General features: G+C 36.5%; 1 protein-coding gene across 3 annotated transcripts in view; it reads right to left on the bottom strand.

The window, feature by feature from the left end:
* The window catches only part of REV3L (REV3 like, DNA directed polymerase zeta catalytic subunit), a 176,732-nt gene that overhangs the window by 20,387 nt on the left and 135,974 nt on the right, over positions 1-20,371 (bottom strand). For all 3 annotated transcript variants that reach the window (XM_043890411.1, XM_043890412.1, XM_043890413.1), the window contains 5 exons: positions 18,744-18,862; positions 12,211-12,352; positions 10,466-10,710; positions 9,023-9,131; positions 6,978-7,184 (listed from right to left, as the gene is read on the bottom strand). In XM_043890411.1, the coding sequence (XP_043746346.1) occupies positions 6,978-7,184; positions 9,023-9,131; positions 10,466-10,710; positions 12,211-12,352; positions 18,744-18,862 (822 nt within the window). The remainder of the gene's footprint in view (positions 1-6,977; positions 7,185-9,022; positions 9,132-10,465; positions 10,711-12,210; positions 12,353-18,743; positions 18,863-20,371) is intronic.

The following is a 20,371-nucleotide window of genomic DNA, read 5'->3' as shown; positions in this document are numbered from 1 at the left end:
ATTCAAGGACTTTCTAATATGTATTTATACTGGCAGGAGACCATACTATGTACATGCATGTGTGTGCATATCAAAATTTTTCTGTTGGAGTGTTACAATAATTTCTTTCAGTATCATTAAAGCACTCAAAGCCAAAGCCGGCGCACTGGGACAACCCTGAGGGATGGGATGGGGAGGGAGGTAAGGGGGGTTCAGGATGGGGAACACATGTACACCCATGGCTGATTCATGTCAATGTATGGCAAAAACCACTACAATATTGTAAAGTAATTAGCCTCCAATTAAAATCAATTAATTAAAAAAAGTTTATGCTGAACCTAAATCTCAGTGATTGGTTATACATAATTTTATATTAATGCTGAATGCAAAGAGAAATGCATAATTATATGATGGAAAATACATCACAGTGTTCAATTTAAATCAGGTAAGCACACATATGTCTAACAAGTGTTCTTTCATTGGTGATTGGTGAGTTTTAACAACGATCATGGCATAAGCTGACAAAGCAAAAAAGATGGTGGATCTTGACAAATATGAGAAGCAAGCTAATTATATTTCATAGTTAAATAAATTAAGGAGGCTAGTATAGCACTGCTGCTTCATTTATTAAACTCATTAAAGTTAAAGGCTGGGGAAATTGCTGTTCAGCATAAATGGAACATTACTTTTTAAAGTTTTAAAGTAAGAATTATGCACTTTTGCAAACAGTATTTATAATGATCTTTCCCATTTTACTGTAAAATATGAACTATATGAACTAAATGCAGGACTGAGTAGTAATTAAAAGGCTGTTTAAAGATGTTTACAAAGGAAATATTAAGTATATGAACAAAGGAATAAATAAACTGATCACAGAAACTTAATTTGGTTTTTAAATTAAGATAATAAATCCTGTTGAGACCTTTTGTGCATTAGAAAACCTTGAGAATATGAAATACAACCTAATACATTAAAATAATCAATCATGTCATCTAATTGAAATTCAAGTTTAAATAAAATATTCAATCTGTGTTTTGCCACTTTCACAAGATAAAAATATGTGATAGCAAATAGTTAAATGGGCAAGCCATCTAGAGTTAGAGTCAAATATGATTTTGAGATCTACACATACAAATCAATACACACATACACTGATCCTAATGTCTGCCTCCTGCCATCTACTCTGACCCATTTAAACTACACCTGGAAGAGTCAGAACTCTTGCAACTGGCCCTGAGGTCCATGCACTGTGAAGGATTCAGGCATGAGAGGGAGGGGCACCGCTGAGCACTGGGGGAGAAGAAAGGAGTGGGAATTACATTAAAACTGATTCTGCTACTTTGTACTACAGTTCCTAATAAAAAACATTATAGGGCTAAGAGAATAGATTTAAAAAGAAGAAAAATTAATTGGTTTCACAATTTAGGCAATGGCTGGGATCCTGAAAAGTCATAATAAGAAAAATATTTAAAGTAAAAATTCTCTGAAAAGAATGCTGGTAAGGATGTGGAGAAAAGGGAACCCTTGTGCACTGTTGGTGGAAATGTAAATTGGTGCAGCCACTATAGAAAACAGTACGGAGGTTCTTCCAAAAATTGGAAGTAGAACCACCATATGATTCAGCAATTCCACCTCTGGGTATTTATCTGAAGGAAAAAACTCTTAACTGGAAAAGATACCTACATCCCCATGTTCACTGCAGTGTTATTTACAACAGCCAAGACATGGAAACAAGCCAAGTGTCCGTGATGGATGAATGGATAACGAAAATGTAGTTTATATACAATGAAATATTATTTATCTATACAAAAGAAGGTAATCTTGCCATTTGCAGCAAATGGATGGGCGTTGAGAGTTTTATGCTTAGCATTTTTTTTTAACGTTTCATTCTGTATTGGGATATAGCTGATTAATAATATTGTGATAGTTTCAGGTGAACAGCCAAGGGACCCAGCGATACATATACATGTATCCATTCTTCCCCAAACTACCCTCCCATCCAGGCTGCCACATAACATTGAGTAGAGTTCCACATACTATACAGTAGGTCCTTGCTGGTTATCCATTTTAAATATAGCAGTGTGTACATGACCATCCCAAACTTACTAATCCCTTCCCCTGGCAACTATAAAAGTTCGTTTTCTAATAAGTGTGAGTCTCTTTCTGTCTTGTACGTAAGTTCATTTGTATCATTCTTTTTAGATTCCACATATAAAGGATGTCATACAATATTTCTCCTTCTCTGTCTGACTTGCTTCACTCAGTATGACACCCTCTACATTCATCCATGTTGCTCTAAATGGAATTATTTCACTTTTTTTAATGGCTGAGTAATATTCCATAGTATGTTAAGTGCCACATCTTTTTTATCCATTCCTCTGCCAATGGACAGTTATGTTGCATTCATGTCTTGGCTATTGTAAACAGTGTCGCAATGCACATTGGCATGCATGTATCCTTTCAGATCAAGCTTAGATGCATTCAATCTATAAATTTCCTTCTAAGTACTGTTTCTGCTGATCTCCACAAACTGATAAGTTCTATTTTCATTTAGTTCAAAATAATTTAAAAATTTCTCTTGAGATTTTTTTCCTTTGACCCGTGTGTTATTTAGAAATCGGCTATTTAATCTCTAAATATTTGGGGAATTTTCCAGCTATCTTTCTGTTATTGATCTCTGCTGCTGCTGCTAAGTCGCTTCAGTCGTGTCCGTCTCTGTGCGACCCCATAGACGGCAGCCCACCATGCTCCCCCGTCCCTGGGATTCTCCAGGCAACAACACTGGAGTGGGTTGCCATTTCCTTCTCCAATGCATGAAAGTGAAAAGTGAAAGTGAAGTCGCTCAGTCGTGTCCGACTCTTCGCGACCCCATGGACTGCAGCCCACCAGGCTCCTCCGTCCATGGGATCTTCCAGGCAAGAGTACTGGAGTGGGGTGCCATCGCCTTCTCTTTCTTGATCTCTAGTTTAATTCAATTATGATCTGAAAGCAGAATACACTATATAATAAATTCTTTTAAAGTTATTAAGGTATATTTCATGGCCCAGAATGTGGTCTATCTTGCATGTTCCTTGTGAGCTTAAAAAGAATATGTATTTAACTGTTTTTGGGTGAAGTAGTCTGTAAATGCCCTTTTATTGTGTTGTTGAGTTAAACTATGTTCTTCCTGATTTTCTTTATTTTCTATGTTGCCTTTGCCTTGTTCCTATTTTTAATTTCCACTCTTTTACTGCTTTTTTGGTTTTGACTATTTTATATTACACATTAGTTATATTTCTTTTTTAAAAACTTTTTATTTTTGCCCAAAATATATTGCCCAAAATCCTGCAATATTTATATTTACTTTCAATACACCATTTTCAAAACCCACTAAACCACTTCACAGGTAGTGTGGGTACATTAAAATGAAAGAATCCTAATCTGTTCCTCCCAGTCCTTGTACCATTTGTCATTCATTTTAGTTATACAAATGTACATATGTAAAAATACATCTAACCAAATACTTTTTTGCTATTATTATTTTGAACAGACTGTTAACCTGTTAGATCAATTAAGAGAAGTAAAAGGGCTTCTTTTACCTTTACTTATTCCTTCTCTGATGCTCTTCCATTCTTTTGTGGATCTAGGTTTCTGACCTATTGTCACTTTCCTTCTCTCTGAAGAACTTCTCTTAACCAAATCTTGCAAGGCAGGTCTATGCCAACAAATTCCCTCAAGTTTTATATGTCTGAGAAATCTTAATTTCTCCTTCACTTTTGAATGATAATTTTGTACAGTATATTTTATTCCATTTTCTTCTTGCCTGGATGGTTTCTGAGGAAAAGTTGCATATAATTCTTACCTTTGCTTCTCTATAAGCAAGGTGGTTTTTACCCTTTGGCTTCTTTGAGGACTTTTAACTTATTGTTGATTTTCTGCAGTATGAAAATGATGTCCTTGGGTTTAGGGTTTTGTTTTCTTTTTTTTTTTGCATTTATTCTGTTTGGTGTTCTCTGAATTTCCTGGATCTGTAGTTTGGTGTTTGACAATTTGCTCCTATTGTTCTTCAGTTGCTAAATCATGTCAGACTCTTTGCAACCCCATGGACTACAGCACACCAGGCGTCCCTGTCCTTTACTATCTCCCAGAGTTTGCTCAAATTCATGGTCTTTTGAGTTTGTGATACTATCTAACCATCTTATCCTATGCCTCCCTCTTCTCCTTTCGCCTTCAATCTTTCTCAGCATCAGTGCCTTTTCCAATGAGTCGGCTCTTTGCACCAGGTGGCCAAATTATCGAAGCTTCAGCTTCAGCATCAGTCCTTCAATGAATATTCAAGGTTGATTTCCTTTAGGACTGACTGGTTTGATCTCCCTGCTGTCCAAAGGACTCTAAAGAGTCTTCTTCAGCACCACAGTTAGAAAGCATCAATTCTTCAGCACTTCTTAATGGTCCAACTTTAACATCCGTACGTGACTATACCTGACTACTGGAAAAACCATAGCTTTGACTATACAGACCTTTGTCAGCAAAGTGATGTCTCTGCCTTTTAATACGCTAAGTTTGTCATAGCTTTCCTTCCAAGGAGCAAGTGGATGTCTGACATTAATTAGGGGAAGTTCTCAGTCACTATTGTTCCAGTATTTCTTCTTTCTTTCTGGAATTTTTATTACATATATATCACACTTTCTGTAGTTGTCCTACAGTATTAGGACATCTTTTCCTTTCTTCTTTTCAGTTTTAGCAGTTTCTACCAAGAGTTCTTCAAGCTTAGCGATTCTTTTCTTAGCCATGTTCAGTGCAGTTGTCAGAGGCATTTTTCATTTCTTTTACAGTATTTTTGATTTCTAGCACTTCTTTTTAATTCTTTCTTAGAATTTCCACCTCTTTGCTTATATTGCCCATCTGTTCTTGCATGCTGTCTATTTTAGCCATTGGAGGGAGTTCTTAGCATCCTAACCATAGTTTTAAATTTGCAGTCTGATAGTTCCAATACCCCTTCCCTATCTGAGTCTGGTTCTGATGCTGTCTTTGTTTCTTCTGTGTTTTTTGGCTTTTAGTATGTCTTGCAATTCTTTTTGACAGCCAGACATGATGTACTGGGTAAAAGGAACTGCTATAAACAGGCCTTTAGTAATGTGGAAAAGGTGTTGGGGAGAGAAGGATGTGCTCTTTAGTCCTAAGAGTAGGTCTCAGTTTTTCAGTGAACCTGTGCCTCTGGACTATAGACTTCATAAATAATTTTCAATTTTTTACCCCACTTTGGTGAGACAGGATGACTAGAGCAGGCCAGAGTTATTTTTCTTCCCTGTAGAAGGCTAGAGCAGTTGGAGTTGAGTACTTCTCTTTTCCCAGGTCAGTTAGGCTCTGATGAAACTCCAACAGCTTGGGCTCTGGTTAAATAGTTTCTCCTGAGGGCAGACTTTGTTAAACACAGAACACTCTAGTGTATTTCAGAATGGTTCTTTTCCCCTCTCTGTGCCAGAAGCACAAGGACATTTTTCACTGGTATTCACCATGAAAACCTGGCTCAGCTCCTAGAGGTAAAATTCACCAGAAGTGTGGGGACCCTGATGACTGGGTCCCTTGGGGTTTTCTCTCTCTCAGATTTGTTCACCCTGAGCCTCCAGCAATTCATCAGTTATGGTTCTGTTTTCCCTACCGTGGCACTGGTTCTCAGACTTGTGCTCTTGGATTATGCTCCGGAAAGCTGTGAGTCTCTGTATTCACCTGTTGGGCCTCTTCAGCTGGGGGGAGGGGTACCAGTTTACCCTGTGACTTCGCCTCTCCGACAGATCTAAGAGGAGTTGTTGACTTTTCCGTTTGTTTGGCTTACTTGGTGGGAGGACAGAGTGGAGACTTTGAGTTTCTTACATGCTGGACATATAGCCAGAAGTCCCTTGCACAAGTTTTTGGAGTTTACTTTGCCTACTGTGAGCTGTCTGGGGACTTTATATTGTTCCACTGCTTTTCCTTTGCTGAACTACTGCAAATATGGCATACCACAATGCTCTAGCCCTCATCTGGCCTGAAAAGATCATCAACCAAAAAGAATACTCTGTTCTTTTCTTAAGTAGTGAATTATTGTGTTACTCTGTCATACTACTTTGTATTTATGTCAAATTAACACCCTAACTTAGTAAATAATAAGAAATCAGTCTTTTTAATGAAGAGTGTCTTAATTGATGCTTTTGAACTGTGGTGTTGGAAAGACTCTTGAGAGTCCCTTGGACTGCAAGGAGATCCAACCAGTCCATCCTAAAGGAAATCAGTCCTGAATACTCACTGGAAGGACTGATGTTAAAGCTGAAACTCCAATACTTTGGCCACCTGATACGAAGAACTGACTCATTTGAAAAGACCCTGATGCTGGCAAAGACTGAGGGTAGGAGGAGAAGGGGACAAAGGAGGATGAGATGGTTGGACTGCATCACTGACTCAAGGGAGATGAGTCTGAGTAAACTCTGGGAGTTGGTGATGGACAGGGAGGCCTGGTGTGCTTCAGTCCATGGGGTCACAAAGAGTCAGACACAACTGAGCGACTGAACTGAACTACTGCAAAAGAAAGGTTTTACTTCATACTAGTATAAATACTAGTATACTAGTAAATACGGAATGACTTTTTTTTTGGATATTTAGAGAAGACAAATGAACTTGCCTCAGATCTCTATCGATACATTAGAAGGAATTATCTAGCACCAGTGTTACTGTGAACAGTGCTATAACGGTGGCATGGAAACCTCACGCCAATAACTGGTCATGATAGGGTCATCTAGATTATGCAGAAATGTGTATGCTGATTTCTAAAATCACCATTAAACAGAGTGCTCATAGAGAAAACCCACAAATCCCTAAGAAGATGTATGTCTATAAGCCCTGGTTTAAGAAAAACTGATACTATGTCATGGAAATGAAACACTTTAGTCTAAAGTTTCAAACCAAAATGCTTCAGTGAACAGGTTAGTCATTTAAAGCTGCTTTAGTCTCTTTTAAAAAAACCATAGACTTGTATCACTTACCTCAATGCATGGCATTCTCCCGGAAAAATTAGCAGCTGTATAGCCAAATGTGACATTTGCTATCAGCTTAAGTCCTAGCTGACGTGCCTCAAGCATTCGTGAAAGGGCTCTGTCCTGCTTGTAAGCCTTCATCGACCGCTTCACCATGAGTCTAGTCTTCAAAATCTCTTCAAGCATTCTTGGTAGCACACCCTTTCTTACTGAAGGCTATCATAAAGGAAAAAAAAAGAATGTTTAGATCCCATAAATATCATAGATTTAGATAATTAAGAAGGAAGCACAAAGTATAACAATGGCCAACTGTCATGAATTGAAACAAACAATAAGAGTGGCCACAAGACCAGTGGCCGTCAATATAAAATCATCACATTTTCTTTCTTTTGAAGAGGGCTTTTCTCCTAAAAGGTTCCTGTAATGTTTATAAATCTACTGTAGCACTACTATGTGAGTTCAGAGACCTCCAGGAAGGAGGATGCCAACTAGTACGTAAAAGACCATACGCGTTCAGAAGGAAATTTTGTCAAAACTTTGATCCAAACCCCCACTCTTTCAGAAAGACACACGGGATTTGCATCACTCATAACAGACCTCAGTTTTAAAAGATCTCATCCTAGTGACCCCACACAGTGATCTGCATGGAACTCCATTTATCTACCTTGGAAGAATGATGAGCTGGGTTGACTCTGCTGACATTCAAACCTGCAGTTCCAGGGACTCTAGGTATTTCAAATCTGATGCTTAGACCACTAAGCCATCCCCTCCGGCCTATATTTATTAGCAATCTGGAAGAGGGGATGAATAGTGAGGTGATAAAATTTGTTGACGCCAAAAAGAAAAATCATTTGTATTAATCAAGACTAGGGAGAATTTACGAGAACTCCACTAGGAATGAAAATCACAAAACAGTATTAACTTTGAAGATGATTCACAGACACGTGCAAGGTAATGCATGTCAGACTGAACAATTAAAATCTCAGGGATAGTATAATCACACTCCTGAATACTAAAAAAAAAAAATAAAATAAAAATCTAACTTTCATTAAGTTTTACACATTGGGTCAAAATGTAGATGCAAGTTCTTATAATGCTGTTAAACGGAGATAAAATAATAAGCTACTAGATATGTGGCAATGAAAACATATTCTAACCTCTAATTCATTCTGTGTACCTTTTGAAGCAGCCATGTTTATGTTAAGACATGAAGTGTTATTTGTTAAAATGTAACATTTTCCAAAATGGAATATATCATGAACTCTTGTGGTAAAATTTTTCCTAATATCTAAGTGGCTAATTTTAGAGTACTCTTTAAATACAGCATCCTTGGATTGGTAGAGAATGATGCTACTTTTGCTAAGTACACCAGAATGAATTTGAGGGCTAGTGGGGTCCATGCTACCACCACCAACCACTCTACTGTCCCATGATTCTTACAGACTCACTGCTAAGGAAATAGAAAAGAAAGGAATGAAGTTGGCATATGAGAGGCAATATAATCTTCTCCTAGATCTCTTCCTATTTGCCTTTGATTTATTCACTTATGAGGCTTTTTAGTCTCTTTTTGAGGGGAGACAGAGAGAGAAAAAATGACTCGATTAAGTCTGGGTATCTTCTTAAAAATATAATCAATAAATATATTAGAATATCATTTCTAAGACAGTCTTAATTGAAAATATATAGAATTGGTAAAGTGTATGCATTAAAGCAGTTGTAATCTTTGTAAGTTAACACTGTTGTGGTCATCACATAGCTATCTAAGTCTACCAGATTCTAATAGAGGGCAGGAGGTATATATGCAATCTATTTCTTGCAATAGTTCATTAAAAAACTACAATCTAACAAAAGATTTTAAACCTAAATTCATGCAAAATAAGATTATTAAAAAATGATTTAAAAAATTTCTTAGACGATTCCTTGTATCTTTGATATTTTTGAGATATTGAAGTAGCTTTTTTTTTTTTTTGTACTATATGCCAACAATATCTAGACCATTAGCTCTCCAAAGGTTAAATCACAGTTGATATCTTTCATTTATATGAGATTATTACCTTGACAAAAGCTATTCCATTGGGGGACACTGTGATATCATGCCTAATTTGGTAAAGTAAATCTGGAGGTACTCTTAGAGAGGTACAGCCAAATTTGAACTCATCATACCTGTTAAGGAAAAAAAAAAAATTCAAGCAAATACTTTCTCAAATCATAGAACAGAGACTCTGGGCAACTTTAGGAATCTTTCTAATTCTATTGGAAATTCATTTTTAAACATCTAAACATGAATTCATATACTTAGTAATGTTTATTTGATTAGCTACCAAAAAGCAGCTCTTCAAATACAATTTATTAAAAGAAACATTTCTTAAATGGCACTATTCTAAAACATATGGGAAAGATCTATACTAAAATACCAGATTTCATCTCAACATAGGACTACCTTACACTAAATTACCTAAAGAAAAATTTAAACCTTAAATAAAAAGACTGTAAGGGCTTCCTTAATAGCTCTGTTGATAAAGAATCTGCCTGCAATGTAGGAGACGCCAGTTCAATTCCTGGGTCGGGATGATCCACTGGAGAAGGGATAGGCTGCCCACTCCAGTATTCTTGGGCTTCCCTTGTGGCTCAGCTCGTAAAGAATCCGCCTGCAATGTGGGAGACCTGGGTTTGATCCCTAGGTTGGAAAGATCCCCTGGAGAAGGGAAAAGCTACCCACTCTAGCATTCTGGCCTGGAGAATTCCATGGACTATAGTCCATGTGGTCACAAACAGTCGGACACGACTAAACGACTTTCACTTTCAAAAAGACTGTAAACAACTTTTCCAAATTCCTATTCTTATTAAAAAGACAGAATTACTGATACAGTTCCCATAAAAGCTTTCTATAAGCAGTGAATATACTTCAGACTAAAACTATAACACTTGGTTTTAATTACACAAAAATATTATAAAGGAAGGCCATTTCTTATGAAAAAAAATTTGGTTGACATGAATAAAATCTAACATTTGGCAATGAACTTTTTAAAAGAAAACTATTTCTAAGAAAAGTCAAGAGGAAGTCACAGCTAAAGTTATAAGATCATAATCCTCAAACTGTTCCACTGAAAAGTGATTTATACCAATAAATTTTATATAATTCTTATTCAACAGAAGGTAAGCAAGATATAACAAATATAACAAAGATTATATTTACCAAGATATAACAAATATGTCTTATTTAATAGATATACGTGAAGAATGAAACAGATAAATTGCAAGGCTGATCGTATTTACAGTCTTGTTCACATGAGTTACCTATCCATGATGCTGAATTAGTCATACAATGACCCACATACACACATGCACACACAACTACAAAGAGCGGACTAGCTATATTACAGCCCATTCCTCCTGCTCAGGAGGGTAGGCTCATATGCAGAGAGACACTCAAAGTCTTAAGTTTAGTAAGAAGTATGATGTATAACAAAATAATTGTAAATATGAAAACAACTTACTTCCCCAAGTTTTCCACATGACCGAGGCAGGTGGAGAAACAGTAGTTGTATGCAATCACAATAGAAGGATACAGTGACTGGAAATCCAAGACGAGAACAGAGTTGCTGTAGAAGCGAGACTCGGGCTCCATGATGAGGGGCACGCACTGCGGGGCTCTCATCTGGGATCTCTGCTGTACGCTGGGTGTCACAGGAATGTAGTTCATCGGTTTAGCAATACGCAACATCATTGACTCCACACGGTACTGCAGGCAGAGGCGGAAGGAAGGGGAGAAGAAGAGACTTAAGAACAAATACACTGGTCTTCTGAATATGTCGAGAATCAGGTGGGAGATGTTCTGTTCTTCAGAATACAGCTGCATGACTTTCTCACACGACAGTTACATAGTATTGGTTATTTAATCAGCTTTTATAACTTTTATAAAAACTATAAAATATGTCAAATAACTTATACAGTAAGTCAATTTTAAAAAGACAGAATTACATTTAAGATTTAAAAATAGCTATATCATAATAAAAGATGTAGAAGAGACAGCTGTACAATGTAACAATTTCATTAAAAAAGCTGGCCAATAATCTTTCAAAAATTTATTCGAGAAAACTAGAGGATGGCAATCAGGAGACTTGAGATGGATAAATGTTATCTCAATTTCCCAAGAAGGAAACACAAGGATTCCAAAATGGAAAGACAGGTTAATAATGGTTCGTCACAAAAATTAATCAAGCAGTTATTGATCATTTATAGTAACAGCTATAAAGTGGACAGTCTGTAGTTTGGAGGGGGGAAATAAAGCACTCACAAGAACCAGTATAGGTTCCCTGAAATGTTCTCATATGGTTTTAAGGTATCTCTCTGCCTTTTATTATAAGCCAGCTCAAATAGGCTTTGAAACTCATGGGAGTATAAATAAGTAAAATCAATATAAAGCAATAAAATAAAATACAGCAACAAGTATTGCTAAAGTAATTAGAGCTCTAGGTTTCCTTTATTTACTGAATTGGTACACTGGGGAAATGTTATAGACATAAAATAATTAAAATAAAAGATTTTATGAGGTTAAGGAATCTGAGTGATTTAATATAGTATCCCAGATGGCTTAGCACAGTGTTTATTTAACATAATAAAAGTATTCAAATAAATATTTGTCGAATAAAAGCAGGAAACCATTTCAGCAAGACATTTAAACAAAATCTTTCATTATATCCTTGGGAATCTAATTAGAGTGATATAAGTTAAATGGCTTCTAAGGTCCCATTTTTCTTTAATATTTAAAAAAAAGTGATATAGCCCACTTATATTGATTCCCAAATCCTCCTTTTTTTTTTTTTTTTTTTAAATATTAGTTATCTGTTGGAAGTTTTGGAACTCCCAAAAGTAGAACTGTATAACAAAAGAGGTAGACTTTTTTTGCTGCTTCTCCAGTTCTAAGCAGCTTTCAAAGCATCCCTAATCACAATGACAGTATTTAGGAACATAATATCATCCTCAAAGGCACAACCATTTATTTTTTTAGTACCATGTAAAACTCAGCAGTGGTCAAAAAGTTGGTATGGAGAGAAAATAAAAAACTAAAGCTATTAAGTGAAATTAAGCTTTTCTAGAAAACAAAATGACAGGATTTGATTAACCAGCTACATATTAGTTGGTACCAGATACAAAGTTAAAAAAATCAGATCATCTCAACTTCTCCAAAGTAGATCATTCACACAGAACTTTCAAGTGTGTAAGAAAACTGATTTCCTACCTGTGAACCCCTTGTCAGTACATGTAAAAACTGAATGCCAAAAAGTCTAGCCATTTCACTGGTTTTCCCAATTAGGTCCAGCTGTTCTAACATTTGGAGATTTCCACGGACACGGCTAATATAATGATCAACCATTTTCCATCTGTTAAAAGAGAATCCAAGCTATGAACATTTGGGAAAAATTTGGGTATTTGAAACTAGTACATTTTCATTATGCCAAAAACTACCTATTAAAAGTGAAGTTACTTTAGAAGGGAGTCATGATGGAGTCTTTAGCAAAATATGTTAAGGGTAGATAAAGATTAGAAAATTGCAGATATTTCAAGGGCATAAAACCTAGTGGAAATATGTAAAGTTCAAAACAGTACTTGTGATAAGGTGATAAGATTAATTATTTTCAATATTTTGCTTGATCTTACTCTGTTTTTGCATTGGCAAGCAGTAACATTCTCTTAGATGCCACTGCTGATGATGCAATAGTTACATAATTATAATTATTTTATCTATAGGCTTTTAAAGAACATGGAAGCTTTGAGTCATCACTGTTAATACCAGTCTCAAATAAAAGTATGCACTGGAGTCTTATGGGAAGAAATGGTAATTTGGTTGGTGGAGATTTAGAAAAATCAGGAAAATAATTTTAATGAGACCACACATAAGGTAAACAAATATGTCATATCAGTATTTCCTGTGAAAACTTAAACCTTGAAAACCTATTTACCCTACCTTTTTATAAATAAGCAAATAATAGGGCTTCCCTGGTGGCCAGTGGTAAAGAAGCCACCTGCCAATGCAGGAGACACAGGTTTGATCCTTGGGTTCAGAAGATCCTACATGCGGTGAGCAACCAAGCCCAAGTACCACAACTACTGAGCCTGTGCTCCAGAGCCCAGGAGTTGCAACTATTCAGTCCATGTGCTGCAACTACTGAAGCCTGCGCACCCTAGAGTCTGTGCTCCACAACAAGAGAAGACACCACAATGAGAAGCCTGTGCATGGCAACTAGAGAGTAGCCCCCTCTTGCCACAACTAGAGAAAGCCTGTGCAGCAATGAGGACCTAGTGCAGCCAAAAAAAGCAAACAACAAAAACCTTCACCAAAGTTATGAAAGAAGTTTTGATTTTAGTATTATGTTATTAGACTGTAAAAATGACTCAAAGATATATGATAAAGAATAAAACCTATTCATTTAAAGAATATTAAGTTTCAAATATATTGCAACTTTTAATTATGTGGTTTTTGAAACAAGATAGTCATATAATAGTTCAATAAAATTATTTAAAAAACTGTTCCTAAGACACATGATTAATTCATACAAAAAATGAGAAAATGAACATGAAAAGAAAAAAAAAAGAAATCACCCTATAATTAAAAAGATAATAAAAGTGTTAGTGAGGATGTAGAAAAATTATAACCCTCACACACTGCAGTGGGAATGTAAAATACTGCAGTTGCACTGGAAACAGTCTGGCAGTTCCTCAAATTGTTAAAAACAGAGATTTAACAGAGTATGATTGACCAATTCCACTCGTAAGGATATGTCCAAGAGGAATGGAAATATTCATTTACACCAAAACTTGTACAAATATTCATAACAGCATTTTCAAAATAGCCAAAATGTGCAAATAACTCAGGTGTCCATCAACTAATGAATGAGTAAGTAAAATGTGGTTTATACCCACACAATGGGATATTATTTGGTAAAAAAGGAAGTATTAACACATACTACAACATGAATGCATCTGGACTGTATATTCTGAAAGAGGCCAGTCACAAAAGGCAATATACTGTATGATTCCACTTATATGAAAGGTCAGGAACAGGCAAATTTATGGAGACAGAAAGTAAGTTAGTGGTTGCTTAAAATGGGCGTGGGGGGGAGGAGGTGGTGAAGAAGGGAGGGTTGGAGGGTGATGGCTAAGCGATGAAGGGTAATGGAAATATTCTAAAATTTATTGTGGTAATGGTTGCTCAACTTGAATACAATAAAAACCACTGAACTGTACCCTTTAAATGGGTGAACAGTATGGTATGTGGGAGAATTACATCCAAATAAAACTGTTAAAAAGAATGAAGCAAACAAAAAAAAACCCCTTAAACTTTATTAATACTCAATTTTTAAAGTAAAATTAATAGAAATACTGTTCTGTAACTTGCATTTTTTACAATGTACTGTGACTATTTCTCCACATTTATGTATTTTTTATAGCTATTGAGTATACTATTGTATGGTTCTAACAATTTAGTGGATTTGTTGAGTATCTTTCATTTCTATAAACAATGCTGTGGTGAACATTTTTCTTTTGGCCACCCCACGTGGCATGTAGAATCTTAAGTTCCCCAACCAGGGATGAAACCCACACCCCCTGCAGTGGAAGCATGGAGTCCTAACCACTGGACCACCAGGGATGAGCATCTTTGTAGTTAAGTCTATGCATAGATGTTTAAATATTTCCTTAAGATAAATTCCTAGATTTGGTCTTTTTAATATGAAGTGACACACTGCTTTTCAGATAATCTTAATAATTTACATTCATACTAGTAAAGTGTTTCTATGCATCTTTGTCAACACTAGGGATTGCAATTTTAAAAATTATTTTAGTTTGACAGGCAAAAAAACTACAGCACACTTTAATATGTATTATTTTAGATCATTCATATAATCCTTCAATAATACATACAGCCAAATGTAAAGCTAAGATAATGCATATATGTGGATTCAGTCAATTCTTTTAAAATATATGAAGTCCAGTTTCTTGATTTTACTTGGCAAAAAGATACTTATCATCCTATGTTAACACCTAATTAGATGTAGCAAAATATACATTTAGAACACTCTAAGGTTTATAAACAAACCACTGAATGTAGTTATTAATGTTAAGTTTAATATCAAGTTTCATTTTATTTACTGGTATATAACTTCTAAGCTTCTATTTCTATAGGGCTTGGATCATAAGCTCAGTACTTTCTGTGATTTCACTTCGCTTCCTTGAGCTTCCTTAAAGGAGACTGGAGGACAAGTGCACATGCTCAGAAAGCAGTTACTCCAAATATAGCAAATTGTTTTTAAGGCTCAATCTTCCTATCCTCACCATCATATGGCCTTATAATTCAGTAAGCAGCTCTATTAATTTTAAGACTGTGTTCTTTATTCAGATATTTTCTAAGCTTATTAACTATCCATTTTACCTTTAAAGAAAAGCAGAGGTGGAAACTTTCATTTCAGATTACAGAAGAGTAACTGGTACTAGACTAGCTCTCCTGGATAAAAGATTCAGGGTAATTGTTTCTGGGCAGTGACCCAATAGGCAGTGCAGGACAATGCTCCTTGAGAGAATGGAAACTGATATAAGATGAGCCTCAGGTTGCCTGGAGATAACTGCCTAAACCCAGTGCAGTATGCTAGGTCTGAGCAAAGTGTGGCTATACTGCTAAGCCGAGAAGATAAGAGTCTAGAGTTCAGGCAGGCTGTATCTGCAATCTGTGGAAAAGGGCATCTGTGCAAGGGGCAGGAGTTAGGAGTTAGTAATACAGATGGGGGTTTCTTGTGAGTGGCCCAGGGCTATGCTGAAAAATGAGCAGGGAGAGGCTTACTAGAGAGTAGCTCTGGAACCGAACTTGTATGACAGTGTTGTAGTTGAAGGTCTGGCCATGCCAGAGTGGAGAGACTTCATTAACCCCTTATGAACAATCTAAGCATTCAGCTGAGAGCTCAGAAAAACCATGTCTTGGGAGTAAGGCATAAAGGTCACTGCAGGCATACCTAAAACCAAGCACTAACAATAGGCCTGTGGGATAGAACATAGAGACCGAGTTTTGTCAACTTGGAGGGACTTAGCACTTTCAGCTTTCCAGAGATTCATCTTAACAAAGCATAAAAAGCAGGTATGCACAAGCTCAAGGTGATCAGCCAATAACTGAATTGCTGGCTGGAACAAAAATAAACATGCTTCAGAGGAGGATAATAAAAATCCAGAATCTGTACAACAGAACATCAGTACTATCCATTATATAATCATGCAAAGAAACAAAAAAACATGACCCACAGTGAAAAAGCAGTCAACAGAAACTAACACAGAGATGGCCAGGTGCTGAATTTAGAAATTATTTTCAAGATATGTTCAAAAATCTAAAGAAGAGATATTCAAAAAGTTAAAAGAAAAATACAGTCTTAATGAGTGGACGGGGAAATCAGCTGAATACAGAAACTATCAAAAGAAAAAACCAAATGAGAATGTGGGACTGAAAATAACTGAAATACAAAATTTACTGGTTGTTCTTAACGGCAGGTTGGTGACAACAGAAGAAAGTTAGTAAACTTAAAGATAGATCATTAGGGAAAAAATGAAGAAAAATGTACAGAGCCTGAAGGATCTGTGGGACACTGTCAGTTAGTATAATATACAGAGTAAATTATGGAAAATAAAGGCAAAAAGAAAAAAACTTGAAAACAGCCAGGAAAATATAATTCTGCTTCAGATGCAGAAAGCTGCAAAAGCATGTCATTCCAGTCTAACAATGATAAAAACCTGGATAATATACAAAATTGTAAGTTTAACTGAAGCCAAAAGTAAGTTGAGGTTGTAAAAGAATCAGGTGAACTAAATTTCATAGTTTCAAACCCTTTGAAGGATAGACAGGACACATAACATATTTCATCTTTGGTAGAGAACAGGAGGGAGAGGCAACTGTCATAAAAGCAGGTAAGAAGGAAACAGTTAACGTGTTATTAAATTCTTAAAGATCATGTATGAGCCAGCATGACTAGAATCACTGGAAGCCCTAGACACTAGGGCAGGGCACACAGGAATGAAACCTTGCAACTTCCTCCAACCCTTCTCTCACATGAAACCTTGAGCTGCTGTGGGACCAGGAGGAAACTCTCCAATCCTTAGGGTTTATGCAGAGATTCACTATCTTTGGGAAAAGAAGAGATGCCAAAGATGTCTCTGGCTGGGAGAAGGTTGGTAGTAAAAGCTGCACTAGAGGGAAGGGGCAGGAAACCTCCCCTGTTCCAACTGTGAGCCTTGTACCAAGTACAAGCAGCAGTTGTTTACCACTAGGAAAGGGGAAAGAAACATTCCCACCATAGCTTTCAGGCAAAGAAACACCACTGCAGAGGCAGGAGTAGAAGTGTAAGCCCTTTTCCTCTGTGAGAGAGTCAGGAAACCTGCTTGGACCAGGACCTGGCAGTGATGCAAAGCGGAGGTCCATCGCCATGGTGGGACGAGCAGGAATGCTGAAGAAGCCTCATCCCCAGGGCCTAGGAGAACAGGAACTCTCAAAGACTAACTCTGGGCCTGGGGAAGTGAATAAACCCGTCTTCACTCTGAGCCTGTGTTCTCTGTGTACAGAGTAACAGCAGCAGCAGCCATCCACTCATTAAGCCTGACTTTTCCATACACTGGAAAAAGGAGAATGACTGTTGAATCCTCATCAGAAATAATGAAGGCCACAGGAAAAGGGAAGAAAATCTTTAGAGCAGTGAAAGAAAAAGAAATCTCAACTCCAGAGTTAGTGAAAATATCATTCAAATATAAGGGTGAGATGAAGACATTTTCAGATAAATAAAGGTGAGAGAATTTGTCTCCAGCAGTCTTGCACTAGAAGAACTGAAAAGAAAACAATTCAGCAGTTTCTTAAAAGATTAAACATGCTAATCACGTGACCTGGCAATTTCATTCCTAGAGAAATGAAAACGTATGCATATAGTTTTATTCACAATAGCCTCAAACCAGAAACAACTCAACTGTCCCTCAACAGGTGACTGGGTAAACTGTGGTATCCTCATACAAATGAATATTATTCATTAATATAAATAGGAACAAACTCTGGTTTGTGCAACATGGTTGAATCTCAAAAAACACGCTGAGTTTCTTAAAAGAAGACAGACACAAAAGGGTAGTCTGTAAATAATTCTAGTAATACAAAGTTCTAAAACTGCAAAGCTAATCTATAGTAATAGAAATTCAATTTGTACTTATGTGGGTGGTTAAGGAATAGTTAGATTAATGACAGAGCTGTGTATGAGAATTTTCTGGGTGTTAGAAATGTTCTTTATCTTGATTGGGGTAGCGATTACAGGGGGTATACATTTTTCAAAGTCACTGCACAATATACTTTAAATGTGTAGATTTTATTGTATATAAATTATACTCCAGTAATAGGGTTTCCCTGATAGCTCAGCTGGTAAATAATCCGCCTGCAGTGCAGCCGAGACCCAGGTTCAATTCGTGGGTCAGGAAGATCCCCTGGAGAAGGGATAGGCTACCCACTCCAGTATTCTTGGGCTTCCCTTGTGGCTCAGCTGGTCAAGAATCCACCTGCAATGCAGGAGACCTGGGTTTGATCCCTGGTTGGGAAGATCCCCTGGAGAAGGGAAAGGCTACCCATTCCAGTATTCTGGTCTAGAGAATTCCATGGGCTGTATAGACCATGGGGTCGCAAAGAGTTGGACACAACTGACTGACTTCCACTTTCACTACTGATTTTTAAAAAGAGATATTATCCTCTTCAGAGTTATAAAACATTACCTGTATAGATCTGTCTTGTTATCAAACCAATCTGATAAGACTCGCAAAGTAAAGAGTGGAAAACGCTGATGAAGAACATGAAAGCTCACATTTTCAAAGGTGTAGTTATTTAGAGCCACCTAGGGGAAAAAAAAAAGAAAAACTCCATTATAATGACACTCATACTTTCACACGAATTGGTTTCTAAAAGATTCTAAATATTATTTCTAATTTTTCATATGATATGAAAGCTACTTGTAAAAATAATCTGTTACAATTTAATCACAATTAATTTAAAACTGTGTAGACACAGCCTACTGGACAGAAATGTTTGTACTAAAGTAACATTTAATTGGAAAAATAATCAGACCTGTAAGATTCAACGTGGTCATACAATACTTACCTTAGAGGTCCCAGTTCTCGTCACTCCTGTTTATATCTCGCAAGCACAAACACTGACAAACAGGTGATCATCAAGCAGGTTAGCTTTCTGTTCTTGCCACACTTACTTTCCGGTCCTGGATGACAGGCTGATTACATGCTCCCACAGACTCCAGAATGAGCTACCTAGTTAAAGGCAGGCGTTCATCCTGCTCCCAAGAACTACATCAGTACTAAGCCCCAATACACGGACATTATAGAGTCACTTAACTTCATTCCAAAGCAAAAGATGAAAAAGAAATGGCAGAAATGTTTCTTTATCTTCAAAATATGTAAGTGAAAGCTGTGTTACTGGGAAAAGAATACTGGAAAAGGGTCCAAATTCATAAAAACATCTACCTCTAGCTAGATGACCTCTCATAAATACCTACAAGACACAGCAATCTAGACAAAGACAGTTATTTCACTGTAAATGAAAATTAGGGAATCAACAGTCACCATTCTTAAGGCAGCTTGAGGTTGTGAGGAACAGTTCAAATAGCACTTCACATTTGTATATTACAATTTTAAAATACTTTCTTTTCTACCTCTACAATCCAACAAGTACAAAACAGAGACTGAACATTAAGCTCATCTCAGTTCAGTGACCCAAACTGGTCTCACTTTATCTACAATTTCTATCAATCTCCAGAAAAACAGCACCAAAGTATGGCATATTTCATGGAGTGTGTGTATGTAACTTATACTTGGATACACAGACTTTTAAACTTTGGGATGAGCCTATTTATTATAAAGTCACCAGTATAAAACAGGTACTAACACATTATCTTGGAAGTAAATTACTACTATTTTTACAAAAATTGGTATTGCCCTTGAGTGCTTCCCTTAAAAATAAATAACTCATTATCAAATCCCCATACTTGAATGACTCTTCTACATGTTAATGAATATTTTAATTTAGTTTAAAAATTTTTTCTATTTAGTTTCATAGAAAATGGAACCAAACATCTGACCTCAGGTAGTTACATGATTACCTAATATGGAGTACAGCACTTCAGACCAAACCAATACTTCTGCTAGAGTATACATCATCATTAAAACAAGCAAAAAATCTCTCCAGAAAAGATAACCTTGCAGCTCTTTCATTATGGGAAGACTTGAAGTCTGCCATGTAAGTTGATCTATAAGGATTAACTGGGAGATTCTGTGATCTCAAACTACACTTAAGTAAAATTTTAGAAATTGGTCTGTAATACCTGAGGCAGATG

This window comes from Cervus elaphus, chromosome 28, assembly GCF_910594005.1.
Source record: "Cervus elaphus chromosome 28, mCerEla1.1, whole genome shotgun sequence".
Classification (NCBI taxonomy): Eukaryota; Metazoa; Chordata; class Mammalia; order Artiodactyla; family Cervidae; genus Cervus; species Cervus elaphus.
This window is presented reverse-complemented; position numbering and strand designations above follow the sequence as displayed.